This window comes from Aplosporella prunicola, assembly GCF_010093885.1.
Source record: "Aplosporella prunicola CBS 121167 unplaced genomic scaffold K452scaffold_2, whole genome shotgun sequence".
Taxonomy (NCBI): domain Eukaryota; kingdom Fungi; phylum Ascomycota; class Dothideomycetes; order Botryosphaeriales; family Aplosporellaceae; genus Aplosporella; species Aplosporella prunicola.
The window spans coordinates 1,034,581-1,050,354 of record NW_022983530.1 but is presented as its reverse complement, the minus strand read 5'-3'; the positions used below and the strand labels follow the sequence as shown (position 1 = coordinate 1,050,354).

At 58.0% G+C, this 15,774-nt stretch overlaps 8 protein-coding genes across 8 annotated transcripts; 3 read left to right on the top strand and 5 right to left on the bottom strand.

Annotated features, from left to right (window-relative positions):
- Positions 1-81: 81 nt before the first annotated feature.
- Positions 82-1,701, bottom strand: K452DRAFT_323905 (uncharacterized protein; the record flags this gene model as incomplete). Its single annotated transcript, XM_033544667.1, has 1 exon — positions 82-1,701. The coding sequence occupies one exon, from the start codon at positions 1,699-1,701 to the stop codon at positions 82-84; it is 1,620 nt and encodes a 539-aa protein (XP_033402539.1).
- Positions 1,702-1,942: 241 nt separating this feature from the next.
- K452DRAFT_219289 (uncharacterized protein) lies at positions 1,943-2,736 on the top strand (the record flags this gene model as incomplete). The annotated part of the gene is made up of 2 exons (XM_033536406.1): positions 1,943-2,432; positions 2,495-2,736. The coding sequence occupies 2 exons, from the start codon at positions 1,943-1,945 to the stop codon at positions 2,734-2,736; spliced, it is 732 nt and encodes a 243-aa protein (XP_033402538.1).
- Positions 2,737-3,052: 316 nt separating this feature from the next.
- K452DRAFT_283033 (uncharacterized protein) lies at positions 3,053-4,053 on the bottom strand. The gene is made up of 2 exons (XM_033539695.1): positions 3,608-4,053; positions 3,053-3,490 (listed from the first exon to the last, which is right to left on the bottom strand). The coding sequence occupies exons 1-2, from the start codon at positions 3,994-3,996 to the stop codon at positions 3,346-3,348; spliced, it is 534 nt and encodes a 177-aa protein (XP_033402537.1). The 5' UTR covers positions 3,997-4,053; the 3' UTR covers positions 3,053-3,345.
- A 649-nt stretch (positions 4,054-4,702) lies between these two features.
- On the bottom strand, positions 4,703-6,472 carry K452DRAFT_315042 (uncharacterized protein). Its single transcript, XM_033543827.1, has 2 exons — positions 5,211-6,472; positions 4,703-4,818 (listed from the first exon to the last, which is right to left on the bottom strand). Exons 1-2 carry the CDS (start codon positions 6,217-6,219, stop codon positions 4,721-4,723), a joined length of 1,107 nt encoding a protein of 368 aa, XP_033402536.1. The 5' UTR covers positions 6,220-6,472; the 3' UTR covers positions 4,703-4,720.
- Positions 6,473-6,642: 170 nt separating this feature from the next.
- On the bottom strand, positions 6,643-9,118 carry K452DRAFT_283032 (uncharacterized protein). Its single transcript, XM_033539694.1, has 7 exons — positions 8,945-9,118; positions 8,575-8,741; positions 8,430-8,486; positions 8,256-8,376; positions 7,596-8,203; positions 6,875-7,541; positions 6,643-6,812 (listed from the first exon to the last, which is right to left on the bottom strand). Exons 1-6 carry the CDS (start codon positions 9,014-9,016, stop codon positions 6,902-6,904), a joined length of 1,665 nt encoding a protein of 554 aa, XP_033402535.1. The 5' UTR covers positions 9,017-9,118; the 3' UTR covers positions 6,643-6,812; positions 6,875-6,901.
- A 652-nt stretch (positions 9,119-9,770) lies between these two features.
- On the bottom strand, positions 9,771-10,863 carry K452DRAFT_283030 (uncharacterized protein). The gene is made up of 4 exons (XM_033539693.1): positions 10,642-10,863; positions 10,570-10,593; positions 10,454-10,513; positions 9,771-10,399 (listed from the first exon to the last, which is right to left on the bottom strand). The coding sequence occupies exons 1-4, from the start codon at positions 10,675-10,677 to the stop codon at positions 9,914-9,916; spliced, it is 606 nt and encodes a 201-aa protein (XP_033402534.1). The 5' UTR covers positions 10,678-10,863; the 3' UTR covers positions 9,771-9,913.
- An 82-nt stretch (positions 10,864-10,945) lies between these two features.
- Positions 10,946-12,326, top strand: K452DRAFT_283028 (uncharacterized protein). The gene is made up of 3 exons (XM_033539692.1): positions 10,946-11,552; positions 11,606-11,686; positions 11,740-12,326. The coding sequence occupies exons 1-3, from the start codon at positions 11,304-11,306 to the stop codon at positions 11,923-11,925; spliced, it is 516 nt and encodes a 171-aa protein (XP_033402533.1). The 5' UTR covers positions 10,946-11,303; the 3' UTR covers positions 11,926-12,326.
- A 151-nt stretch (positions 12,327-12,477) lies between these two features.
- Positions 12,478-15,634, top strand: K452DRAFT_315038 (uncharacterized protein). Its single transcript, XM_033543826.1, has 2 exons — positions 12,478-15,110; positions 15,203-15,634. Exons 1-2 carry the CDS (start codon positions 12,494-12,496, stop codon positions 15,301-15,303), a joined length of 2,718 nt encoding a protein of 905 aa, XP_033402532.1. The 5' UTR covers positions 12,478-12,493; the 3' UTR covers positions 15,304-15,634.
- Positions 15,635-15,774: the final 140 nt, after the last annotated feature.

Here is a 15,774-nt window from a genome sequence, read left to right as displayed (position 1 = left end):
GTTCAAACAAGCCACTACCACACAAGGAAAAAAGCGTGCGCACATCAGCATATCCCGCGTACAGACAAACTGCCAAGATACTCACTCGTCCCACTCGTCGCCCAGGCTCGCCTTCTTCAGCTCCAGGTCGCTTTGCAGGCTCTTGAACTTGGCGGCTAGTCTGTTCTTCAGCAGCGGGTTGCTCTGCTTCTCCATCTGCAGCCGTGCGTTTTCCACTTCGCGCTGCAGGTCGGCAATCTCTTCGCGCTGCTGTGCCGCTTCTTGCTGTGCTGCCATTGCCGCTTCGTCCACGTCGTCGTCGTCGCCTTCGTCCGACTCCGACTCCGACTGCTCCGTCTCGGCCGCCGAGGGCCCGCCGGGCGTTTCCGCTGCTGGCGTCGTCTCCTGCCCCAGCGCATGCGACACGACGGCGTGCGCCGCGTCAATGTCGTTGGCCGACATGGCACCTTCGACCGACTTGACAATCTCGGATGCGTGCTCTTCGTGGTCGTCGCCGCCGAGCTCTTGCTCCATGAGCCGTGCCATGGTTGCTTCGTCGAGTTCGAAGCCGCCGTCGTCCATGGCTTGGTCGTCGATGAGCTCTTGCTCGTATGCGCCGTCCTCCTCGCCCATGACAGAACTGCCGTCGCGCTGTCTGTGCAGGTCTACGATCTCGTACTCGGTGACGCCGCCCGTCTCTTTTGCTTTGTTGTCTAGTTCCAGAAGCCGCTCCACCTCTTCCTCGACGGCTTCGATGGTGCGGTAGCTCACGCGCTTGCGGAAGCGGCGCTTGCGCACGTAGTGCATGGGAGGCGTCAAGCCGTGGGGGTACTGCCAAGTGTCCTTCTCCACCTCGCGGGGCAGCTGGAAGTCCTTGGCCGCGTCTTCGTTGTCCACCTTGCCGAGTACAAGCAGCATCTGGCAGATATCCGCGCTCTTGAACCATCCTGCCTTTTTCTCCCAGCTCTTCATGCCCTCGATGACACACGGCAGATCGACCAGCGATGCCGCGTAGTGGTTTCCCTGAACCGTGATGCAAGCGCGGCGACCCTCGCGGTCAAAGAACCGAAACTGTATGTCCGCGCCGCCATCTTTGACCGGTACGCCCAGCCGCCGCTCTTCGATGGCCTTGCGCAGGTAGTCGCAGTCGGGGCCAGGCAGCATGCGCAGGATCATCTGGTGTTCGATGGCGGGGTCGATTTCAATGTCCTCGGCTTCACTGTCGTAGCCAACACCAGCCGGGCGCGGCGGGGGCTGGCCAACATGTTTTACTTTGATGCGCGGTATGGTGGTGGGGGTAGGCTTGTTCTTGATCTTGATCGAGAGAGAGGGCTTGCGTTGCAAGGCAGACTGCGGCGCGGCATGGCCCTTTTCCTGCTTGATCTTGAGGGTTGTAGGCTTTGGCTTTTTGGGCGACGCGGTGGTGTCGCCCTCACCTTCGGCTTTGCGCTTCTTTATGGGTTTGGGCGCGGCGCCAGCAGCGCTTCCTTCGGCGGCGGGGTCCTTTGGCTTCTTGGTGTATTTGCGCTTTGGCTTGGGAGGCTGTTGCGCCTGTGCGGACGGCGCTGAAGGGAAGGCAGGTGCTTGTTCGGCGACGGGAGTGTTGGAGGAGGAGCCGCCGATCTTCAGCTTCAGCTTGGTGCCGCCGGGAGTCTGGACTGGAGGGGTTGGCGGGGGTTGCGAGGGCTGCTTGGGCGGCCCGGTGGTGAGCTTGAGCTTCATGGCCGGGCGGTTGGGTTTGTTGCCGTTGTTGTTTGGTGGTGGAGGCGGCGCGTCCATGATGGGCCACAGGAGGAAGATGTGAATGGGCGAGTGAGTGAGTGAATGTGCGTGTGGAGGAAGGTGCGATTCAGTCCATGGTTGACACGGAAGTTCCGCCGCTGGCAAGCAACTTCGTCACACCCGCTCGCTCTCTCTCCGTCGCGCGTCGCGCCATGAAGAAGACGACCGCCGCACCACCACCATGTCCGCCAATGACCTGCACGCCGCCCTACTCCGACCCGCCATCCTGCACATCCTGCGCGCCGCAGGCTACCACAGCGCGCGGCCATCCGTCGTCGACGCCGTGTCGGACATCGCGGCGCGGTACATGCTGCTGCTCGCCCAGCGCACGGCGTACCACGCGTGGTCGAACCACAACGAGGCCGTGCCGACGGTCAGCGACGCCCGCATGGCCATGACGGACGCCGGCCTGCTCATCCCCTCGATGACGGGCGCCGAGGAGGCCTGGAAGGAGATCCTGCGCCGCCCGCTCGACGAGTATCCCGAGCGCAACGGCCTGCGCGCCAAAGAGGCCCGTCGTCGCGAGATGGAGGACACGGCCGACGTCCGCGACTTCCTCGACTGGGTCATGGGGCCCGTCAACAAGGAAATCATGCGCATTGCCGGCCTGGATGTCGCCAAGGGCATCGAGGCCGCTGAAAGCGCCGTGCCCAAGGAGGACTACTTGACTGGTATGACAGACTCTGTGTAAACAATCCTTTGGTCTTATGCTCGAGACTAACGCCTGCTCCAGCGCTCAAGAAGAAACACAGCAAAACGGGCGAGGAGTCGCGATACCAAGGCACCGTCATCGGCATACCCGCAGAAGACCGGCCCGTCAAGATCGAAGGCGGCGGTCCCGAGTCCCTCAACGACTGGATCACGCAGACGCAAGCGAAAACCGCAAAGCTCGACACGATCAAGGCGGGCAATGGCTTCGTGGCCGAGGCCGCAGAGGACAAGGACGTTGTCATGGAAAACGCCATGGACACTTGAGACGTCTCCCGAGATGATGATTTTGCATAGCGCCGGCGTTAGGAAAGTTTGGGTTGCATGCCGAGAGCGACGTTGCTCCTCCGCATGTACCGTTTTCGATATATCACAGCAGTTGACCCTTGGGGAGTGATGATGGCTGAATTTATGCTGGGCTTTGCTCACGACGTTCTGAGGAATCCTCTCTTTGCTGTTCAGTCAAACATGTCCTGGGACAAGAGAGTAGTCCAACAGCTATGCTCCATGGCAACAACGATGGTGGGCCGCGTCGTCAGAGGGTATACGTAGCAATTTGGGAGAGAAAAGGCATAGGGAAAGGCTCCAGGATCACCAAGCCAGAGAGCCATGGTCCCGCAGTAGGCAACTGCAGTATAGAAGAGGGACACGAGGCACAAAAGACAGAAGCAACCCCAAGAAGGGCAGACAGAGACGACGCGAATCCTCCGCGGACGCTCATCCAGCCGCAAGGAATAGTCATGATTCATGCAAGCCATCCAGTGTCCCTAGAATTTAACCCTACCCTTATCCGTGTCCATGTCCATGTCCATCAACCCCAGCCAAATGCCTCAGGTAAGGCACACGCAGTCTCTCCTCCCTCTCGTGCCCTCTAGCCTAGCCAGACCCCGTGTTCGGGTACCCGTCCTTGCCAACCGGGTTCGCCGGCCCGCCGCGCTGGCCCAACACGCCAGCGACATCGACATCGTGGGCGCGCTCGGCCTTGATGGCCTCTCTAGCAGGCGCCTGCTCGGCCTTCTTCCTGCAGTGCGCACAAGAAGCCTCGTTAGCAAACCACTCCTTTCTCACCCCCAAAACAGCATAAAAACACAACCTCCAGAAAACACGAACGCAAACAAAGAAAACACGCCAAACTCACCGGTCCAAATCCGCCGCCAAATCCCGCTCCATGCCACTCGCCCCCGCGCCCTTCCCCTGCCCCTCAACAGCGTCCCACACCTCCCCTTCGCCGGGCGCAGCCATCTGCTGCGCGTCCAGCTCCCTGTGCCGTCCGACGTCTTCCTCCGTCTTGCCGCGCGCTTCTTCGCCCGGGCCCGCGCCGTGGATGCCGCGGCCGAGGGCGCTGGGCACGGCCGCGGAGGAGGGCGTGTCTTGCGAGGCGGTGCGGTGCGCGAGCGTGGGGTCGCTGTCGCTGGGGGAAGTGTGCGCGGCGGCGGTGCGGGCTTCCGAGGGTGTTTGCGTGACGGGGTTCGCGGGCGTCGTGTATGCTTCTGAGCGGGGGGGCTGGGAGGGCGTGCTGGATGCCATGGTTGGGTTTGGCTTTTTGGTGGGTGGGTGGGTGGTGTGGTGTGGGCGGTGGTGCGTGTGTGGATGAAGAATTGGTTGACGCCCAAGTGAAATGCAGAGAAGAGTTTTGCACGTAGGCTCGAGGTTCAATGGTTGGTGGCTGTCGATGATGCTGCTGCGATGACGTATGCGGGGCGTGTGGTAGCTCGCGCCGCAATCAGATCAGTGGAGCTGCCCGCTTATCAGCGCTTGCGTGGTTGTTTTTTCGAGCGGGATGGCGCGCTGCTTGTCTTTTTGGGTGCGATTGGGTCACTGGGGAGATTGCAGATGTACATATGTACGGAGGGGAGTGCTGCTGCTGTTTGTTTTTAAAATGCTGTAATTGAAGCTGCTGCTGCTGCATGGATCTACAGTGTAGGTTAGAGATTGTTTTTGGTACTTCTTCAACATGTTACCTCCAATTGAAGCTGCCCATGGCACAAGTCACGACTCACACTCACACCTAAGTAGCAAAAAAGTCCCAATTTGGGCGGATAGGATAGTATAGAGAAGCACACACGCTTCTCCCCACCACCAACCGCCACAGGCAGGAGTAAGTTGCATAGCCGACACAACTATGGAGTAGATAGCGAATAATGCTTCCTTAGTAATCGAAAGCACACCTCGAAGTCGTCCACCAAACCAGCAGGCATAGTGATACCTCCCCACCCCACAAACACCAGCAACATATCCCTCGCCCTCGCCCTCAGGGGTTTTGGAGCGCAATACTGCGGTCTAGACCATGTCTATCGCGAGCATCGACGGTTTGAGAGGCTTGCGAGCGTGTACGCACCTTTGTATTCTCTGGTGAGGATTGTCAGGGTCGCATGAAGCTGGTGAAAATGCAGCTGGTGCGGATACTTGCAACCCAAAGCTCCAAGTCTTCAAGTCCAGCAAAACGGATCTCGGCCTGCATTTCCAGAATTAGCAAAACAGCGCCGCAGAGTCAAGGTGCGAAAGAGCCCATACCTAGGTACTATCCGCTACGCAGACCTTTGAATCACCCACAAACCTCACTTCCGTCAGGCAACCACCCAAGTGCCCAAGAAGCCCCATCCAGCACCCAGCAACCAATGGAACCAAGCAAGAGCCCCAGCAGCACCAAAGGCAGCCAGCTAACCCACCAGCCTACCGCATCACCACCACGCCCTCATACCCCTCCCTCCGCCCCCCGCCACCGCGTCCCTCAACCCTACCCGCCACGTCCGCAATCCCCTCGCCTAGCTTCCTGAGCCCGTCATCCACCAGCTCCACCACCTGCCTCAACTCGCGGCCGCGCACAAACCGGCCCAACTCCGCAGCAGCCACATCCGCATCTGCATCCGCACCCCCAGAGCCAGAAGAGCCAGCGGTGCCGTGCTCCGCCGCCGCCACCACCAGCGCCTGCCGTTCCACGTGCCGCGTGTCCAAGAAATCCGGGTGCATCGCAAACGGATTGAGCCCGCCATCGGGCCAGCGCAGGGGGACTCTGTGGCCCTCGCCCGCCGGCACCAGCTCGCCGCACCGCGCGCACGCAATCCCGGCCCCGGGCAGCGCGTCCGCGAGCACCGGCTCCCGCTCGGGGCCCTTCTCCTTCGCCGCGCTCTTCCTCCCTCCCGTTCCCATGCCCAGCAGCTTCCGCCATCCCCCTCCCCCACCCCCGCTCTTCCTGTTTTTAGCTTCCCGCACCCGCCGCTCCAGCGCCCCACAGTGCGCGAGCAGGCGCTCGCCGCGCGCATACGCCTGCCGCAGCACCGCGAGGGCGTGGCGAGCCACCGCGGCGCGGTCCTGGGTCTGCTCCTTGCGGGCCTCGTTCTCAGCGCGCAGGGCGTCGACCTGCGTGTGCAAGAAGGCCACTAACGTCGTGGCGGTGGCGAGCTGCCCGCGCAGATGCGCCGTCAGCGCGTCCGGGTCCGAGGCTGGGGGCTCGCTGGACGTGAGCTCGTGGTAGGGCGTGTCGGCGGCGGCGGCGTGGGTGGCCATGGCCGAGGTGCCGGCTGTGGTTGACGAGGACGCCAGGGTGGGTGAGCCTTGCTGTTCGCTTGAGGGCCCGCCGTGCGTGATGCGTGACTCTGGGGAGTGAGGCGGGGATGGGGGCGCGAGGGTTGGAGGCGGCAGGCTGAGGCTGCCTATGGCCATGGTCGGGTCGCTGAGGCGCGGATGTGGAAAGGATTCGGTGCGGGCTTTGTTCTTGCCCTTGCTCTTGTCGTCGAGTGGTTCTGCCATGGTTGGTGTGTCGTTGAAGATTATCTATCGGAAGACCGCGTCGAAGTCTAGAAGTGCTGTTGTGGTTCTGGGGGTAGATGGTCAGTCCTTGTCGCCTTTATATGCTACGGGTGCTCCAGGAGGTGAAGCTGTCAAAAGTCCCGTGGGTGGTCAAGTGAGGGAAATCGGAGTGAATGGTGGAAATCTGCCACGCCTACAGCTTAACATGGTTTGATTGCGGCGGCGGCTTTCACTGTAACTCAAATGACCAATGACAGTCGCACATGACAATACGACGTTGAGATGCGCTGGCGCTTGTTTATGCAGATTTCTGCAAGCATCATTAGCCAGCAGCCATTGCCGAGTCAACAACAGAGTGAAGGTCACAAAGCAAACAGAACCGTTCAGAACTTTGAAAATGAGATTTCGCTTAAATACAACGGCCCCAATGACCATCCCCGAATCCACCGCCGCGTGATCGCAAAGCTGGTGTATCAACAGCGATAACAAAGGAAAAGGGTTCGGTGGCGCAGCGGCGAGGCAGCTCGGGTGTTGCACTTCGTCTTTCCTATTGAGACAGCCGTTGTGGAGGATACGCATACTCTATTATACATCTAAAAACATCACCAGATCAGCACGTTGGCTCTAATCGCTCAAGGTAGACTAGAAAACGTACTTCCTCCTTTCAAACCATCCCTTTTGTTTACACGAAGCTGCTGGTGAAGTTCTTGGTGATATCCCTCAGCTTAGCCTCGAGCTCCTTGGAGAGAGCACCCTCGCGCTCGATCTGGGCAAGAAGCTCAGACTCGTTGGACCTGAGGTGGGCGAGGAAGTCGGCCTCCCACTGGAGGATCTTGCTGACGGGAACGCTGTCGAGGAGACCGTTGACACCGGCGAAGATGAGGGGAACCATCTCGTTGACGGCCATGGGGGAGTACTGCTTCTGCTTAAGCAGCTCGGTAAGACGCTCACCACGGCTCAGGGTCTGCTTGGTGGCAGCGTCAAGGTCGGAACCGAACTGGGCGAAGGCAGCAACCTCACGGTACTGGGCCAAGAAGAGCTTCAGGGAACCAGCGACTTGCTTCATGGCCTTGAGCTGGGCGGCGGAACCGACACGAGAGACGGACAGACCGACGTTGATGGCGGGACGGATACCCTTGTAGAACAGCTCGGCCTCCAAGAAGATCTGGCCGTCGGTGATGGAAATGACGTTGGTGGGAATGTAGGCAGAGACATCACCACCCTGGGTCTCAATGATGGGAAGGGCAGTCAGGGATCCACCACCGTGCTTGTCGCTCATCTTGGCGGCACGCTCGAGAAGACGAGAGTGAAGGTAGAAGACACTGACGAATGTTAGCTTCGGAATTACTGCGGTCGCGCAACTCAAGGCTACTTACTCGCCGGGGTAAGCCTCACGTCCGGGAGGACGACGAAGCAGCAGGGACATCTGACGGTAGGCAACGGCCTGCTTGGACAGGTCATCGTAGACGATGACGGCGTGCTTGCCGTTGTCACGGAACCACTCGCCCATGGAGCAACCGGTGAAGGGAGCAATGTACTGCAGGGGAGCGGCCTCGGAGGCAGTGGCGGCAACGACGATGGAGTACTTCATGGCATCGTTCTCCTCAAGGGTCTGGACGAGCTGGGCAACAGTGGAACGCTTCTGGCCAACGGCGACGTAGACGCAGTAGAGCTTCTTGGTCTCGTCGTTGGAGTTGTTCCACCTCTTCTGGTTGAGCATGGCGTCAAGGGCAACGGCAGTCTTACCGGTCTGACGGTCACCAATGATCAACTCACGCTGGCCACGGCCAATGGGAACCATGGCGTCGACGGACTTGAGACCAGTCTGCACCGGCTGGTTGACGGAGCGACGGGGCAGGATACCGGGGGCCTTGAGCTGGGCACGGCGCTTCTCGGTGGTCTTGATGGGACCCTTGCCGTCAATGGGATTGCCAAGAGCGTCAACGACACGGCCGAGAAGCTCGACGCCAACGGGGACATCGACCTGGGTTCAATTAGTGCCGGTCCAGAGCGTTGCCGGGGCGAGTGATACGCACAATCTCACCGGTACGCTTGACGGTCTCACCCTCCTTGACGAGACGGTCAGAACCGAAAAGCACAACACCGACCTGGCCGGCCTCAAGGTTCATGCACATGCCCTTGACACCGGAGGAGAACCTAATTGGCATGAGCGACTGTGATCTCATAGGTGCAAAATGTGGAGAACTTACTCGACAAGCTCCTCAGCCTGGACGTTGCTCATACCGTGGACACGAGCAATACCGTCACTACACGCCAATTGTCAGACCCAATTCTCATTCCATGCCATCGCGGTCGTGGGCCTTTGCTGGAGTGGCCAAAAGGGAGCGAGCGTACCCAACGGAGAGGACGCGGCCGGTCTCGGCAAGACCAGCCTCCTCCTGCACACCTCTAATTCTCTGCTCAAGGATAGAAGAGACCTCGGTGGGGGCGGCCTTCGCGTCGGCAGCATAGCTGCGGAGCTGGTTGGAGGCGGCGCTGAAGACGGCCGGGGTAGTGCGGGTCTGGGGTTGTCGCGGAAAAATCGTCAGTCAGCCGCTCGGTTGTTGCGAAGAGCTTCCAGCAGGGCAATGCGGCGAGGCAGCAACAGTCGTCGCCGCGAACGACTTCGTTTCGGATCGAAGCTGGCGGGCGACGAGCTAGATGAAGCTTTTGTCGAAAGCGCTGGCGGCGATGGCCAGTGGCGGTGATGGATGGATGAACTTACCGAAGCAATTCTGCCAGCAGCAGAGATTGCCCCGACGGTGCGGGTGGACTGTCTGAGGGCGTTCCTGAACATGGCTGCTGAGCTCAGAAAGCTTCTTGTGATAGCTCTGCTACCAATTGAGATTGAAGCAGAAGAAGAAGAGGGGAGAGTGGTGCTCGGTGCGATGGAGCTCTTGATGGGAGGAGAGGACGAAACGGAACCCGAGCGCTCCTCAACTCTGCTCGTTAGCCGCTAGTCCGCTTAAGTAAACCGCCAAGCCTGGTACTGCAGCGGCGTTTTACAGACAACACTTCAAGGCATCCTCTTGATCCGGCTGTCTATCACTCTACTTTTCTGTCCACTGTGCCATTGGCCTCTCGCGCTGTCATTGAGTGCCATTCGCATTCGCCCATGGCCTACGGGGTCTACCGGTGACGGCCTCGCTTGCTCTTCGTAGGCAGGCTGGGGTACGAACAATACAATGTATACCTCGCCACCTTCGAGCTGCGCCAGGTCACTTCCTGGCGCGCCCATACCAGAGTTATGGTGAAAACCGTTCCTGCAAGCGCTGCCACTACCTTTGTGAAGTTGTCTCTACGTATGTACAGCTGTCCGGAGCTTCCGTTTCCGTACGCCCGGAAGCCCGTCCTGCACGTGTACGCAAAGGTCCCGTCGGCTGAATGAGGGGGTGCTGCGTTTACCCAAACGTTACACGGGAGCCTTGCCATGTGATGAAGCTGAAATGCTCTGATTGCACCATCGCCTATGTACAGAATCGTAGTTATAGATATGTCCGATTCGTCCTCTCCCCGGTTCACAGCTTGGCAGATCCTACCAAATCAACCATGACCAGCCGATGCATTCTATGACTGTCCTGTCAAATCACTGACCCGACTGGGCGCTTAATCACTTGCCAACCCAACGCCTTCGACCACTTAACGAGTTAACTCCTCCGGCCTGGCATCCCTACGGCGCGCTCTACGAGGCGAATTAGGTTGCCTTCTTGGTTCCGTTGGCAGCGCCGTTGGCAGCGAGCTTCTTCTGCCTCTCCTCTCTGAACTTCTTCAGGTTGTCCTGAACAGCCTTCTCGATCCTGCTTTGCAGTTCCGGGCGATAGCCAAAGTAGAATAGGACTTCCAGCCAAACGAAGAGCGGCGCCAGGAACAGGGCCTGGACGATGTTGTCCAACAGCGCAGGCGCACGCCCCTCGAACTTTCCGTGTCCGATGAACTGAGCGATCCAGGAGAAGATGTGCAACCCGATCGCCCAGTAGTTCGCGAGCGCGCCGTAGGTAGCGACCAGGTGCTGCACGAACGCGGTTCCGGCAAAGAGTAGTGGGGTAAGGAGGCCGCCGGCCACCGGCTCCATCAAGATGTATAGTATGGAGTAAAGGGCGCAGAAGAACGTCCCTGCGTTAAGCGGGAGGTTCGGAACGGAGAGCCACTCGGGCAAGGAGACGGCAGGGGTGTTTGACAGCTGCAAGCCACCGGTTAGTACGAGTCGAAACAGAGCGTCAAAGGCATCCCTTACAAAGAGGAAGGCCGTCATCATGATAAGAGGCACACATGTTATGTGAACGCCAATGTTGACCTAAATGCGACGCCGTCAGCAAGGCGAGCGGGGAGCGCTCAGGAGGAGGAACAAACGGGATTATGATGGTAGCTTCCATACTGCAACAGTTAGCTCATGCGCCGAGTCGGGGCAAGTGGCGTACGCACAAAGGTGAGCTGTTTCTCCAGGTTGAGGGAAGCCATGATGCCGACCGAGACCGCCGAATGCGGGGGAGGATGCGTGGGTGCAACAAAGAGGCGACAACGCTCGACGTGTGTAAAAGGCTACATCCAAACCGGTCGCGGGAGCTGGAGCCTTGCGCAAGCAAAGACGGAAAGACGGTTGAAGGTCTCACGACACCCACTCGCTGGTGGAGTTACTTGAAAGCGGGACAGACAGCGGGTTCGGCCGGCGACCAGGGCTCCCTTCATCACTATCACATGGGCCCGCGCAAACCTTGGCCCGTTTCCGCAGCGCACTCTTACTTCGTAACATAGCTCGTCAACCCACCGCGATCAGCGCTGCATCCGTCGCGACCAGCCAGCCGCCATTCATCCACGCATTTGGAGGGAAGCGTGAGGACCGGCCTAAAAGCGCAGCGTCATAATTGGTATCACCGACACTTTGCGCGCATGGACAATCAGTAGACCGCGTCTGGGAGCTCCGCAGCGCATACCATCTCACTTCAGTTGCTTTCACTCCACGGCGCGCAACCTCGACTCGACACCAGCTCGCTTGCCCGTGCATTCGGCGCATTCCAACCAGCTCCGTTGCTCCTGAAACCACCCATCGACCTCGACCCTTCTCCCACGACCGCGCATCCGTCGCAATGTTCTTCCTCCACGAGCTCGAGCGTACCATTACGCTGCACCCGTCTTTCCTGGGCCCCAATGTCCACGAGTACATCGAAGACCGCCTGAAGCGCGATGTGGAGGGAATTCAGATCGAAAATTACTACATCATCTGTGTCATGGACTCCCAGGACAAGTCGGAGGGTCGGGTGCTGCCCGGCACTGGGTTTATAGAGTATAATGTGCACTTCAAAGCAATCGTCTGGCGCCCTTTCAAGGGAGAGATTGTACGTCTTGAGTGGCCCGCAAGACTGCGCATCGATGTTAACATTGGACACAGCTGGACGGCGTCGTGAGTTCCGTTGTCGACTCTGGCTTCTTCGTCGAGGTCGGACCTCTCAACGTCTTTGTTGCTTCCAGTGTGAGTACCTGCGTGGCGTGATGAAGGCGCCACTATACTTACCACCTTCCCAGATGATCCCCAGCTCCATCAAATACGATGGCAACGCTACGCCGCCCCAGTGGACCGACAATGCGGATCAGGTCATTGAGAAGGGCACGCACATTCGGTTGAAGGTCAAGGGTATCCGTACCGAATTGGGCAACATGTACGCGATCGCAACGATCAAGGAGGATTACCTTGGTCCTCTTGGTGGTTGATCAATTTGGCCAAATGGGTGGCAGAGCGTGGCCGAGACCAACACCCCGGTGTTCTAGACGCAGTCATTACGATTGCAGCGTGAAGAGTTGACGAGCCTCTTGCGCAAGCAGGACTGAAATACATAAATGTGGCTTAGAGGGGCAGGAGGGGGTGGAATCTTCCTGCTCTTGGAGCTTCAAAACGACGAGGGGGAAGACAGAGACCTGATCGGTCAATGACACGATAAGACGGCTCGCGAGCTATGTGCGACTAGATATGGAGACGGATACGGCGAGTAAGTCGTAGGGGGGCGCAATAATAATCTGACTTGAAAGCAACTTGAGTCTTTGTGCCTGAAAGTAGCATGACGTTTTTTCGAGAGTTTACCTCAATAAGAAGTCCTCAATAGAGCATTTGCGTGATACAAACAAGCAACGTAACATCTGTACTGCATACTGTGTCTTTGAGCTTTGGCGCGCCAAGTCTTGTTGTTTTGATGGAACGCTGCGGGGCCAAACTAGCTGGTACTTACTATTCCTAAGGTCCCTGGCGCGACCTCACCTGGACCTAAACTCATACAACTCCGCCATGTCCAAAGAGCGTCTCCTCAACGAAGAGGAGGCGCAGCCCCTCACCGAAGGATTCACGGATTCCCGCAAGTCTCAAGATGAAGGGCGGCCGTCCCTGAACTCCGACTCAACGACTTCCATCGTCCTCGAAAGCCTCAACGGAAACTTGAATAAGTCGCGGATCCCGGAGCCCTATTCCGACGCGAACGGCGGCCCGCGCCGAAGCGGGGAAGCTTTCGACATCGAAGATGCACCGTACTATGGCACAAAGCCCGCAGACAAGAAGCTGAGGAGGTGGTTATGGATACTCGGAGGCGTGTGCGTGGCTGGTTGGGTCCTCGCCCTCGTCGCGTTTCTTTCGAGCGGCGCCTACAAACACGCTTCCACCAGGCCGCACGACCCTACCGCAACATCGACCCGTGGATCTGGAAAGAAAGTCACCTTGGACCAGGTGCTGGGTGGAGAGTGGTATGCAACACGGCATGACCTATCATGGATCTCCGGTCCGGCTGGAGAAGATGGGTTGTTGCTGGAAAAAGGTGGACGTGCTGGCTACGTTGTCGTAGAGGATGTTCACAACCGTGGCGAGGTGAATGCCTCGGAGACGACTATAGTGCTCATGAAGAACGCAGGATTCTACGTTGGTGAGCGCTGGGTGTCGCCCGTAGAGGTCTGGCCGAGCGCGGATTTCAAGAAGGTGTTGGTCATGTCTGAGAGGGAGCACAACTGGAGGCACTCGTACTACGGGAAATACTGGATTTTCGATGTCGCAACGCAGACGGCGGAAGCCTTGGATCCCGCAAACCAGGAAAGCAGGATTCAGCTTGCTACTTGGTCTCCCAGCTCAGACGCTATTGTCTTTACCAGGGACAACAACATGTACTTGCGCAGGCTAAATAACAAAAAGGTCACAAGGATTACAACCGATGGTGGGCCGGAGCTCTTCTACGGCGTTCCTGACTGGGTCTACGAGGAGGAAGTTTTCGGCGGCAATAGCGCTACCTGGTGGTCCAAGGATGGCAGATACATCGCTTTCCTCCGCACTAACGAAACCTCCGTTCCCACCTATCCCGTTCAGTATTTCGTCTCCAGACCTAGTGGCACGGAGCCGGAGCCGGGTGAGGAAAACTACCCTGAAGTACGGGAGATCAAATATCCAAAAGCCGGAGCACCCAATCCTGTCGTCAACCTGCAGTTTTACGATATTGAGAAGAGTGAAGTCTTTACGGTTAACATTGAAAATGACTTTGAGGACCTCGATCGGCTCATTACGGAGGTCGTGTGGGCTGGTAGCAGCGGAAAAGTGCTTATTCGCGAGACTAACCGCGAAAGTGATCTTCTGAAGGTCAGTCTGATTGATGTTGTGTCTCAAACCGGCAAGATCGTGAGAACTTTCGACGTCAATGCGCTTGATGGTGGTTGGTTCGAAGTATCGCAGGAGACCACCTTCATCCCTGCGGACCCTGACAATGGCCGCCCCCACGACGGTTATATCGATACAGTTATACACGAGGGCTACGATCATCTTGGATACTTCACGCCCATGGACGCCTCCGAGCCTATTCTTCTCACGTCCGGAAAATGGGAAGTCGTCACCGCGCCTTCGGCTGTTGATCTCAAGAAGAACCTTGTCTACTTTGTTTCAACACAGGAGAGTTCTATCCAACGCCACGTTTACAGCGTCAAGCTCGACGGTTCTGATCTCAAACCCCTGACGGACATTAGCAAGGAGGCGTATCATGAGGTCAAGTTCTCTACCGGTGCCGGCTACGCCCTCCTTTCATACAACGGCCCCGACATTCCGTGGCAAAAGGTCATCAGCACACCCAGTGCATCTGAAAACTACGACAGCCTTATCGAAGAAAACAAGGGTCTCGCAAAGATGGCACGGGAGCACGAGCTGCCGATCCTGATCTACTCGACCGTGAACGTTGACGGCTTCGAACTCAATGTTGTCGAGCGCCGCCCGCCGCACTTCAACCCCAAGAAGAAGTACCCGGTCCTGTTCTACATGTACCAGGGCCCGGGCAGCCAGCAAGTGACCAAGAAATTCAACGTCGACTTTGAGTCGTACATTGCCTCATCGCTCGGGTACATCGTCGTGACGCTTGACGGGCGTGGAACAGGCTTCATCGGGCGTGCTGGGCGCTGCATCGTACGGGGAAACCTAGGACACTACGAGTCGGCGGACCAAATCACAGTAGCGAAGCAATGGGCGATGAAGAAGTACGTAGACGAGACGCGGATGGCTATCTGGGGATGGAGCTACGGAGGCTTCATGGCGTTGAAGACTCTGGAGCGCGACGCGGGACAGACGTTCCGATACGGCATGGCCGTGGCGCCGGTGACGGACTGGCGCTACTACGACAGCATCTACACGGAGCGGTACATGCACACGCCACAGCACAACGAGGCGGGCTACGCCAACGCTACGGTCAGTAATGCTACGGCACTGGCGCAGAACGTTCGCTTCTTGCTTATGCATGGTGTCGCGGACGATAACGTCCACATGCAGAACAGTCTCATGCTGCTCGATCGCCTCGATGTCGCTGGCGTTGAGAACTACGATGTCCATGTCTTCCCCGACTCGGATCACGGTATCTACTTCCATAACGCAAACCGCATTGTTTATGACAGTGAGTCTCCCTTATTCCCTCGCCTCCTCTCTCTACTCTTATACTCTCACTCTTTCACCTTTATCCCACAAACTAACCACCTTCTCCCTCAGAACTCAGCAACTGGCTTATCAACGCCTTCAACGGCGAGTGGCTACGCACCGAGGACCCCGCGCCAGTCGCGCAGATTGAGGGCGTCGCGCGCATCCGGTAGACAGAGCGCGCAAGCTACCTCTGTCACCCTCAATTCGGTCTCGCGGGCGTTCTTGGTGTTATTTTGTCTAGCAGCTATCTTGTTCACTTTTTTTAATCTACCTACCTAGACAGTGATATTTGTGACGCTGCTATTGTAACTATACAGGAGATATGCCATGATATATGGTAGATGGCTCGGCTTTGGCTTCAAACTTTTAGTCCGGATACTGAGGGTTGTTTGCGATATGCTTTGCGGTGCGTGGTGTGAGTGGTGAGTGGGTGTGCCCCACACTTTGCGGCTCAGCCATTACGAAGCAACGACACATAGTCCCCATAGTAAGCAGCGAAGTGCCGCATCCAACACGGCGTAAGTCTGTCCTAGGCGGTTAAGATGGTAAAAGTACGTAACACCACGAAGCAAGCCCGGGAGGAGCGGGTATCCACGACGCCGGAACGAGCTGAAGATTGCATTGCTTACAAGCCGTGCCGC

Coding starts and splice junctions, on each gene's coding strand:
- K452DRAFT_283033 (XM_033539695.1), bottom strand. CDS start 3,996: ATGGCATCCAGCACGCCCTCCCAGCCCCCCCGCTCAGAAGCATACACG. Junction 3,491..3,607: donor TTGGCGGCGGATTTGGACCG/GTGAGTTTGGCG, acceptor TGCGCACTGCAG/GAAGAAGGCCGAGCAGGCGC.
- K452DRAFT_315042 (XM_033543827.1), bottom strand. CDS start 6,219: ATGGCAGAACCACTCGACGACAAGAGCAAGGGCAAGAACAAAGCCCGC. Junction 4,819..5,210: donor GGGGATTGCGGACGTGGCGG/GTAGGGTTGAGG, acceptor AATCCTCACCAG/AGAATACAAAGGTGCGTACA.
- K452DRAFT_283032 (XM_033539694.1), bottom strand. CDS start 9,016: ATGTTCAGGAACGCCCTCAGACAGTCCACCCGCACCGTCGGGGCAATC. Junction 8,742..8,944: donor CTGCTGGCAGAATTGCTTCG/GTAAGTTCATCC, acceptor CGACAACCCCAG/ACCCGCACTACCCCGGCCGT. Junction 7,542..7,595: donor CGTGAGGCTTACCCCGGCGA/GTAAGTAGCCTT, acceptor AACATTCGTCAG/TGTCTTCTACCTTCACTCTC.
- K452DRAFT_283030 (XM_033539693.1), bottom strand. CDS start 10,677: ATGGCTTCCCTCAACCTGGAGAAACAGCTCACCTTT. Junction 10,594..10,641: donor TGGAGAAACAGCTCACCTTT/GTGCGTACGCCA, acceptor TAACTGTTGCAG/TATGGAAGCTACCATCATAA. Junction 10,400..10,453: donor TGATGACGGCCTTCCTCTTT/GTAAGGGATGCC, acceptor GGTGGCTTGCAG/CTGTCAAACACCCCTGCCGT.
- K452DRAFT_283028 (XM_033539692.1), top strand. CDS start 11,304: ATGTTCTTCCTCCACGAGCTCGAGCGTACCATTACGCTGCACCCGTCT. Junction 11,553..11,605: donor GCCCTTTCAAGGGAGAGATT/GTACGTCTTGAG, acceptor CATTGGACACAG/CTGGACGGCGTCGTGAGTTC. Junction 11,687..11,739: donor ACGTCTTTGTTGCTTCCAGT/GTGAGTACCTGC, acceptor CCACCTTCCCAG/ATGATCCCCAGCTCCATCAA.
- K452DRAFT_315038 (XM_033543826.1), top strand. CDS start 12,494: ATGTCCAAAGAGCGTCTCCTCAACGAAGAGGAGGCGCAGCCCCTCACC. Junction 15,111..15,202: donor AAACCGCATTGTTTATGACA/GTGAGTCTCCCT, acceptor CTTCTCCCTCAG/AACTCAGCAACTGGCTTATC.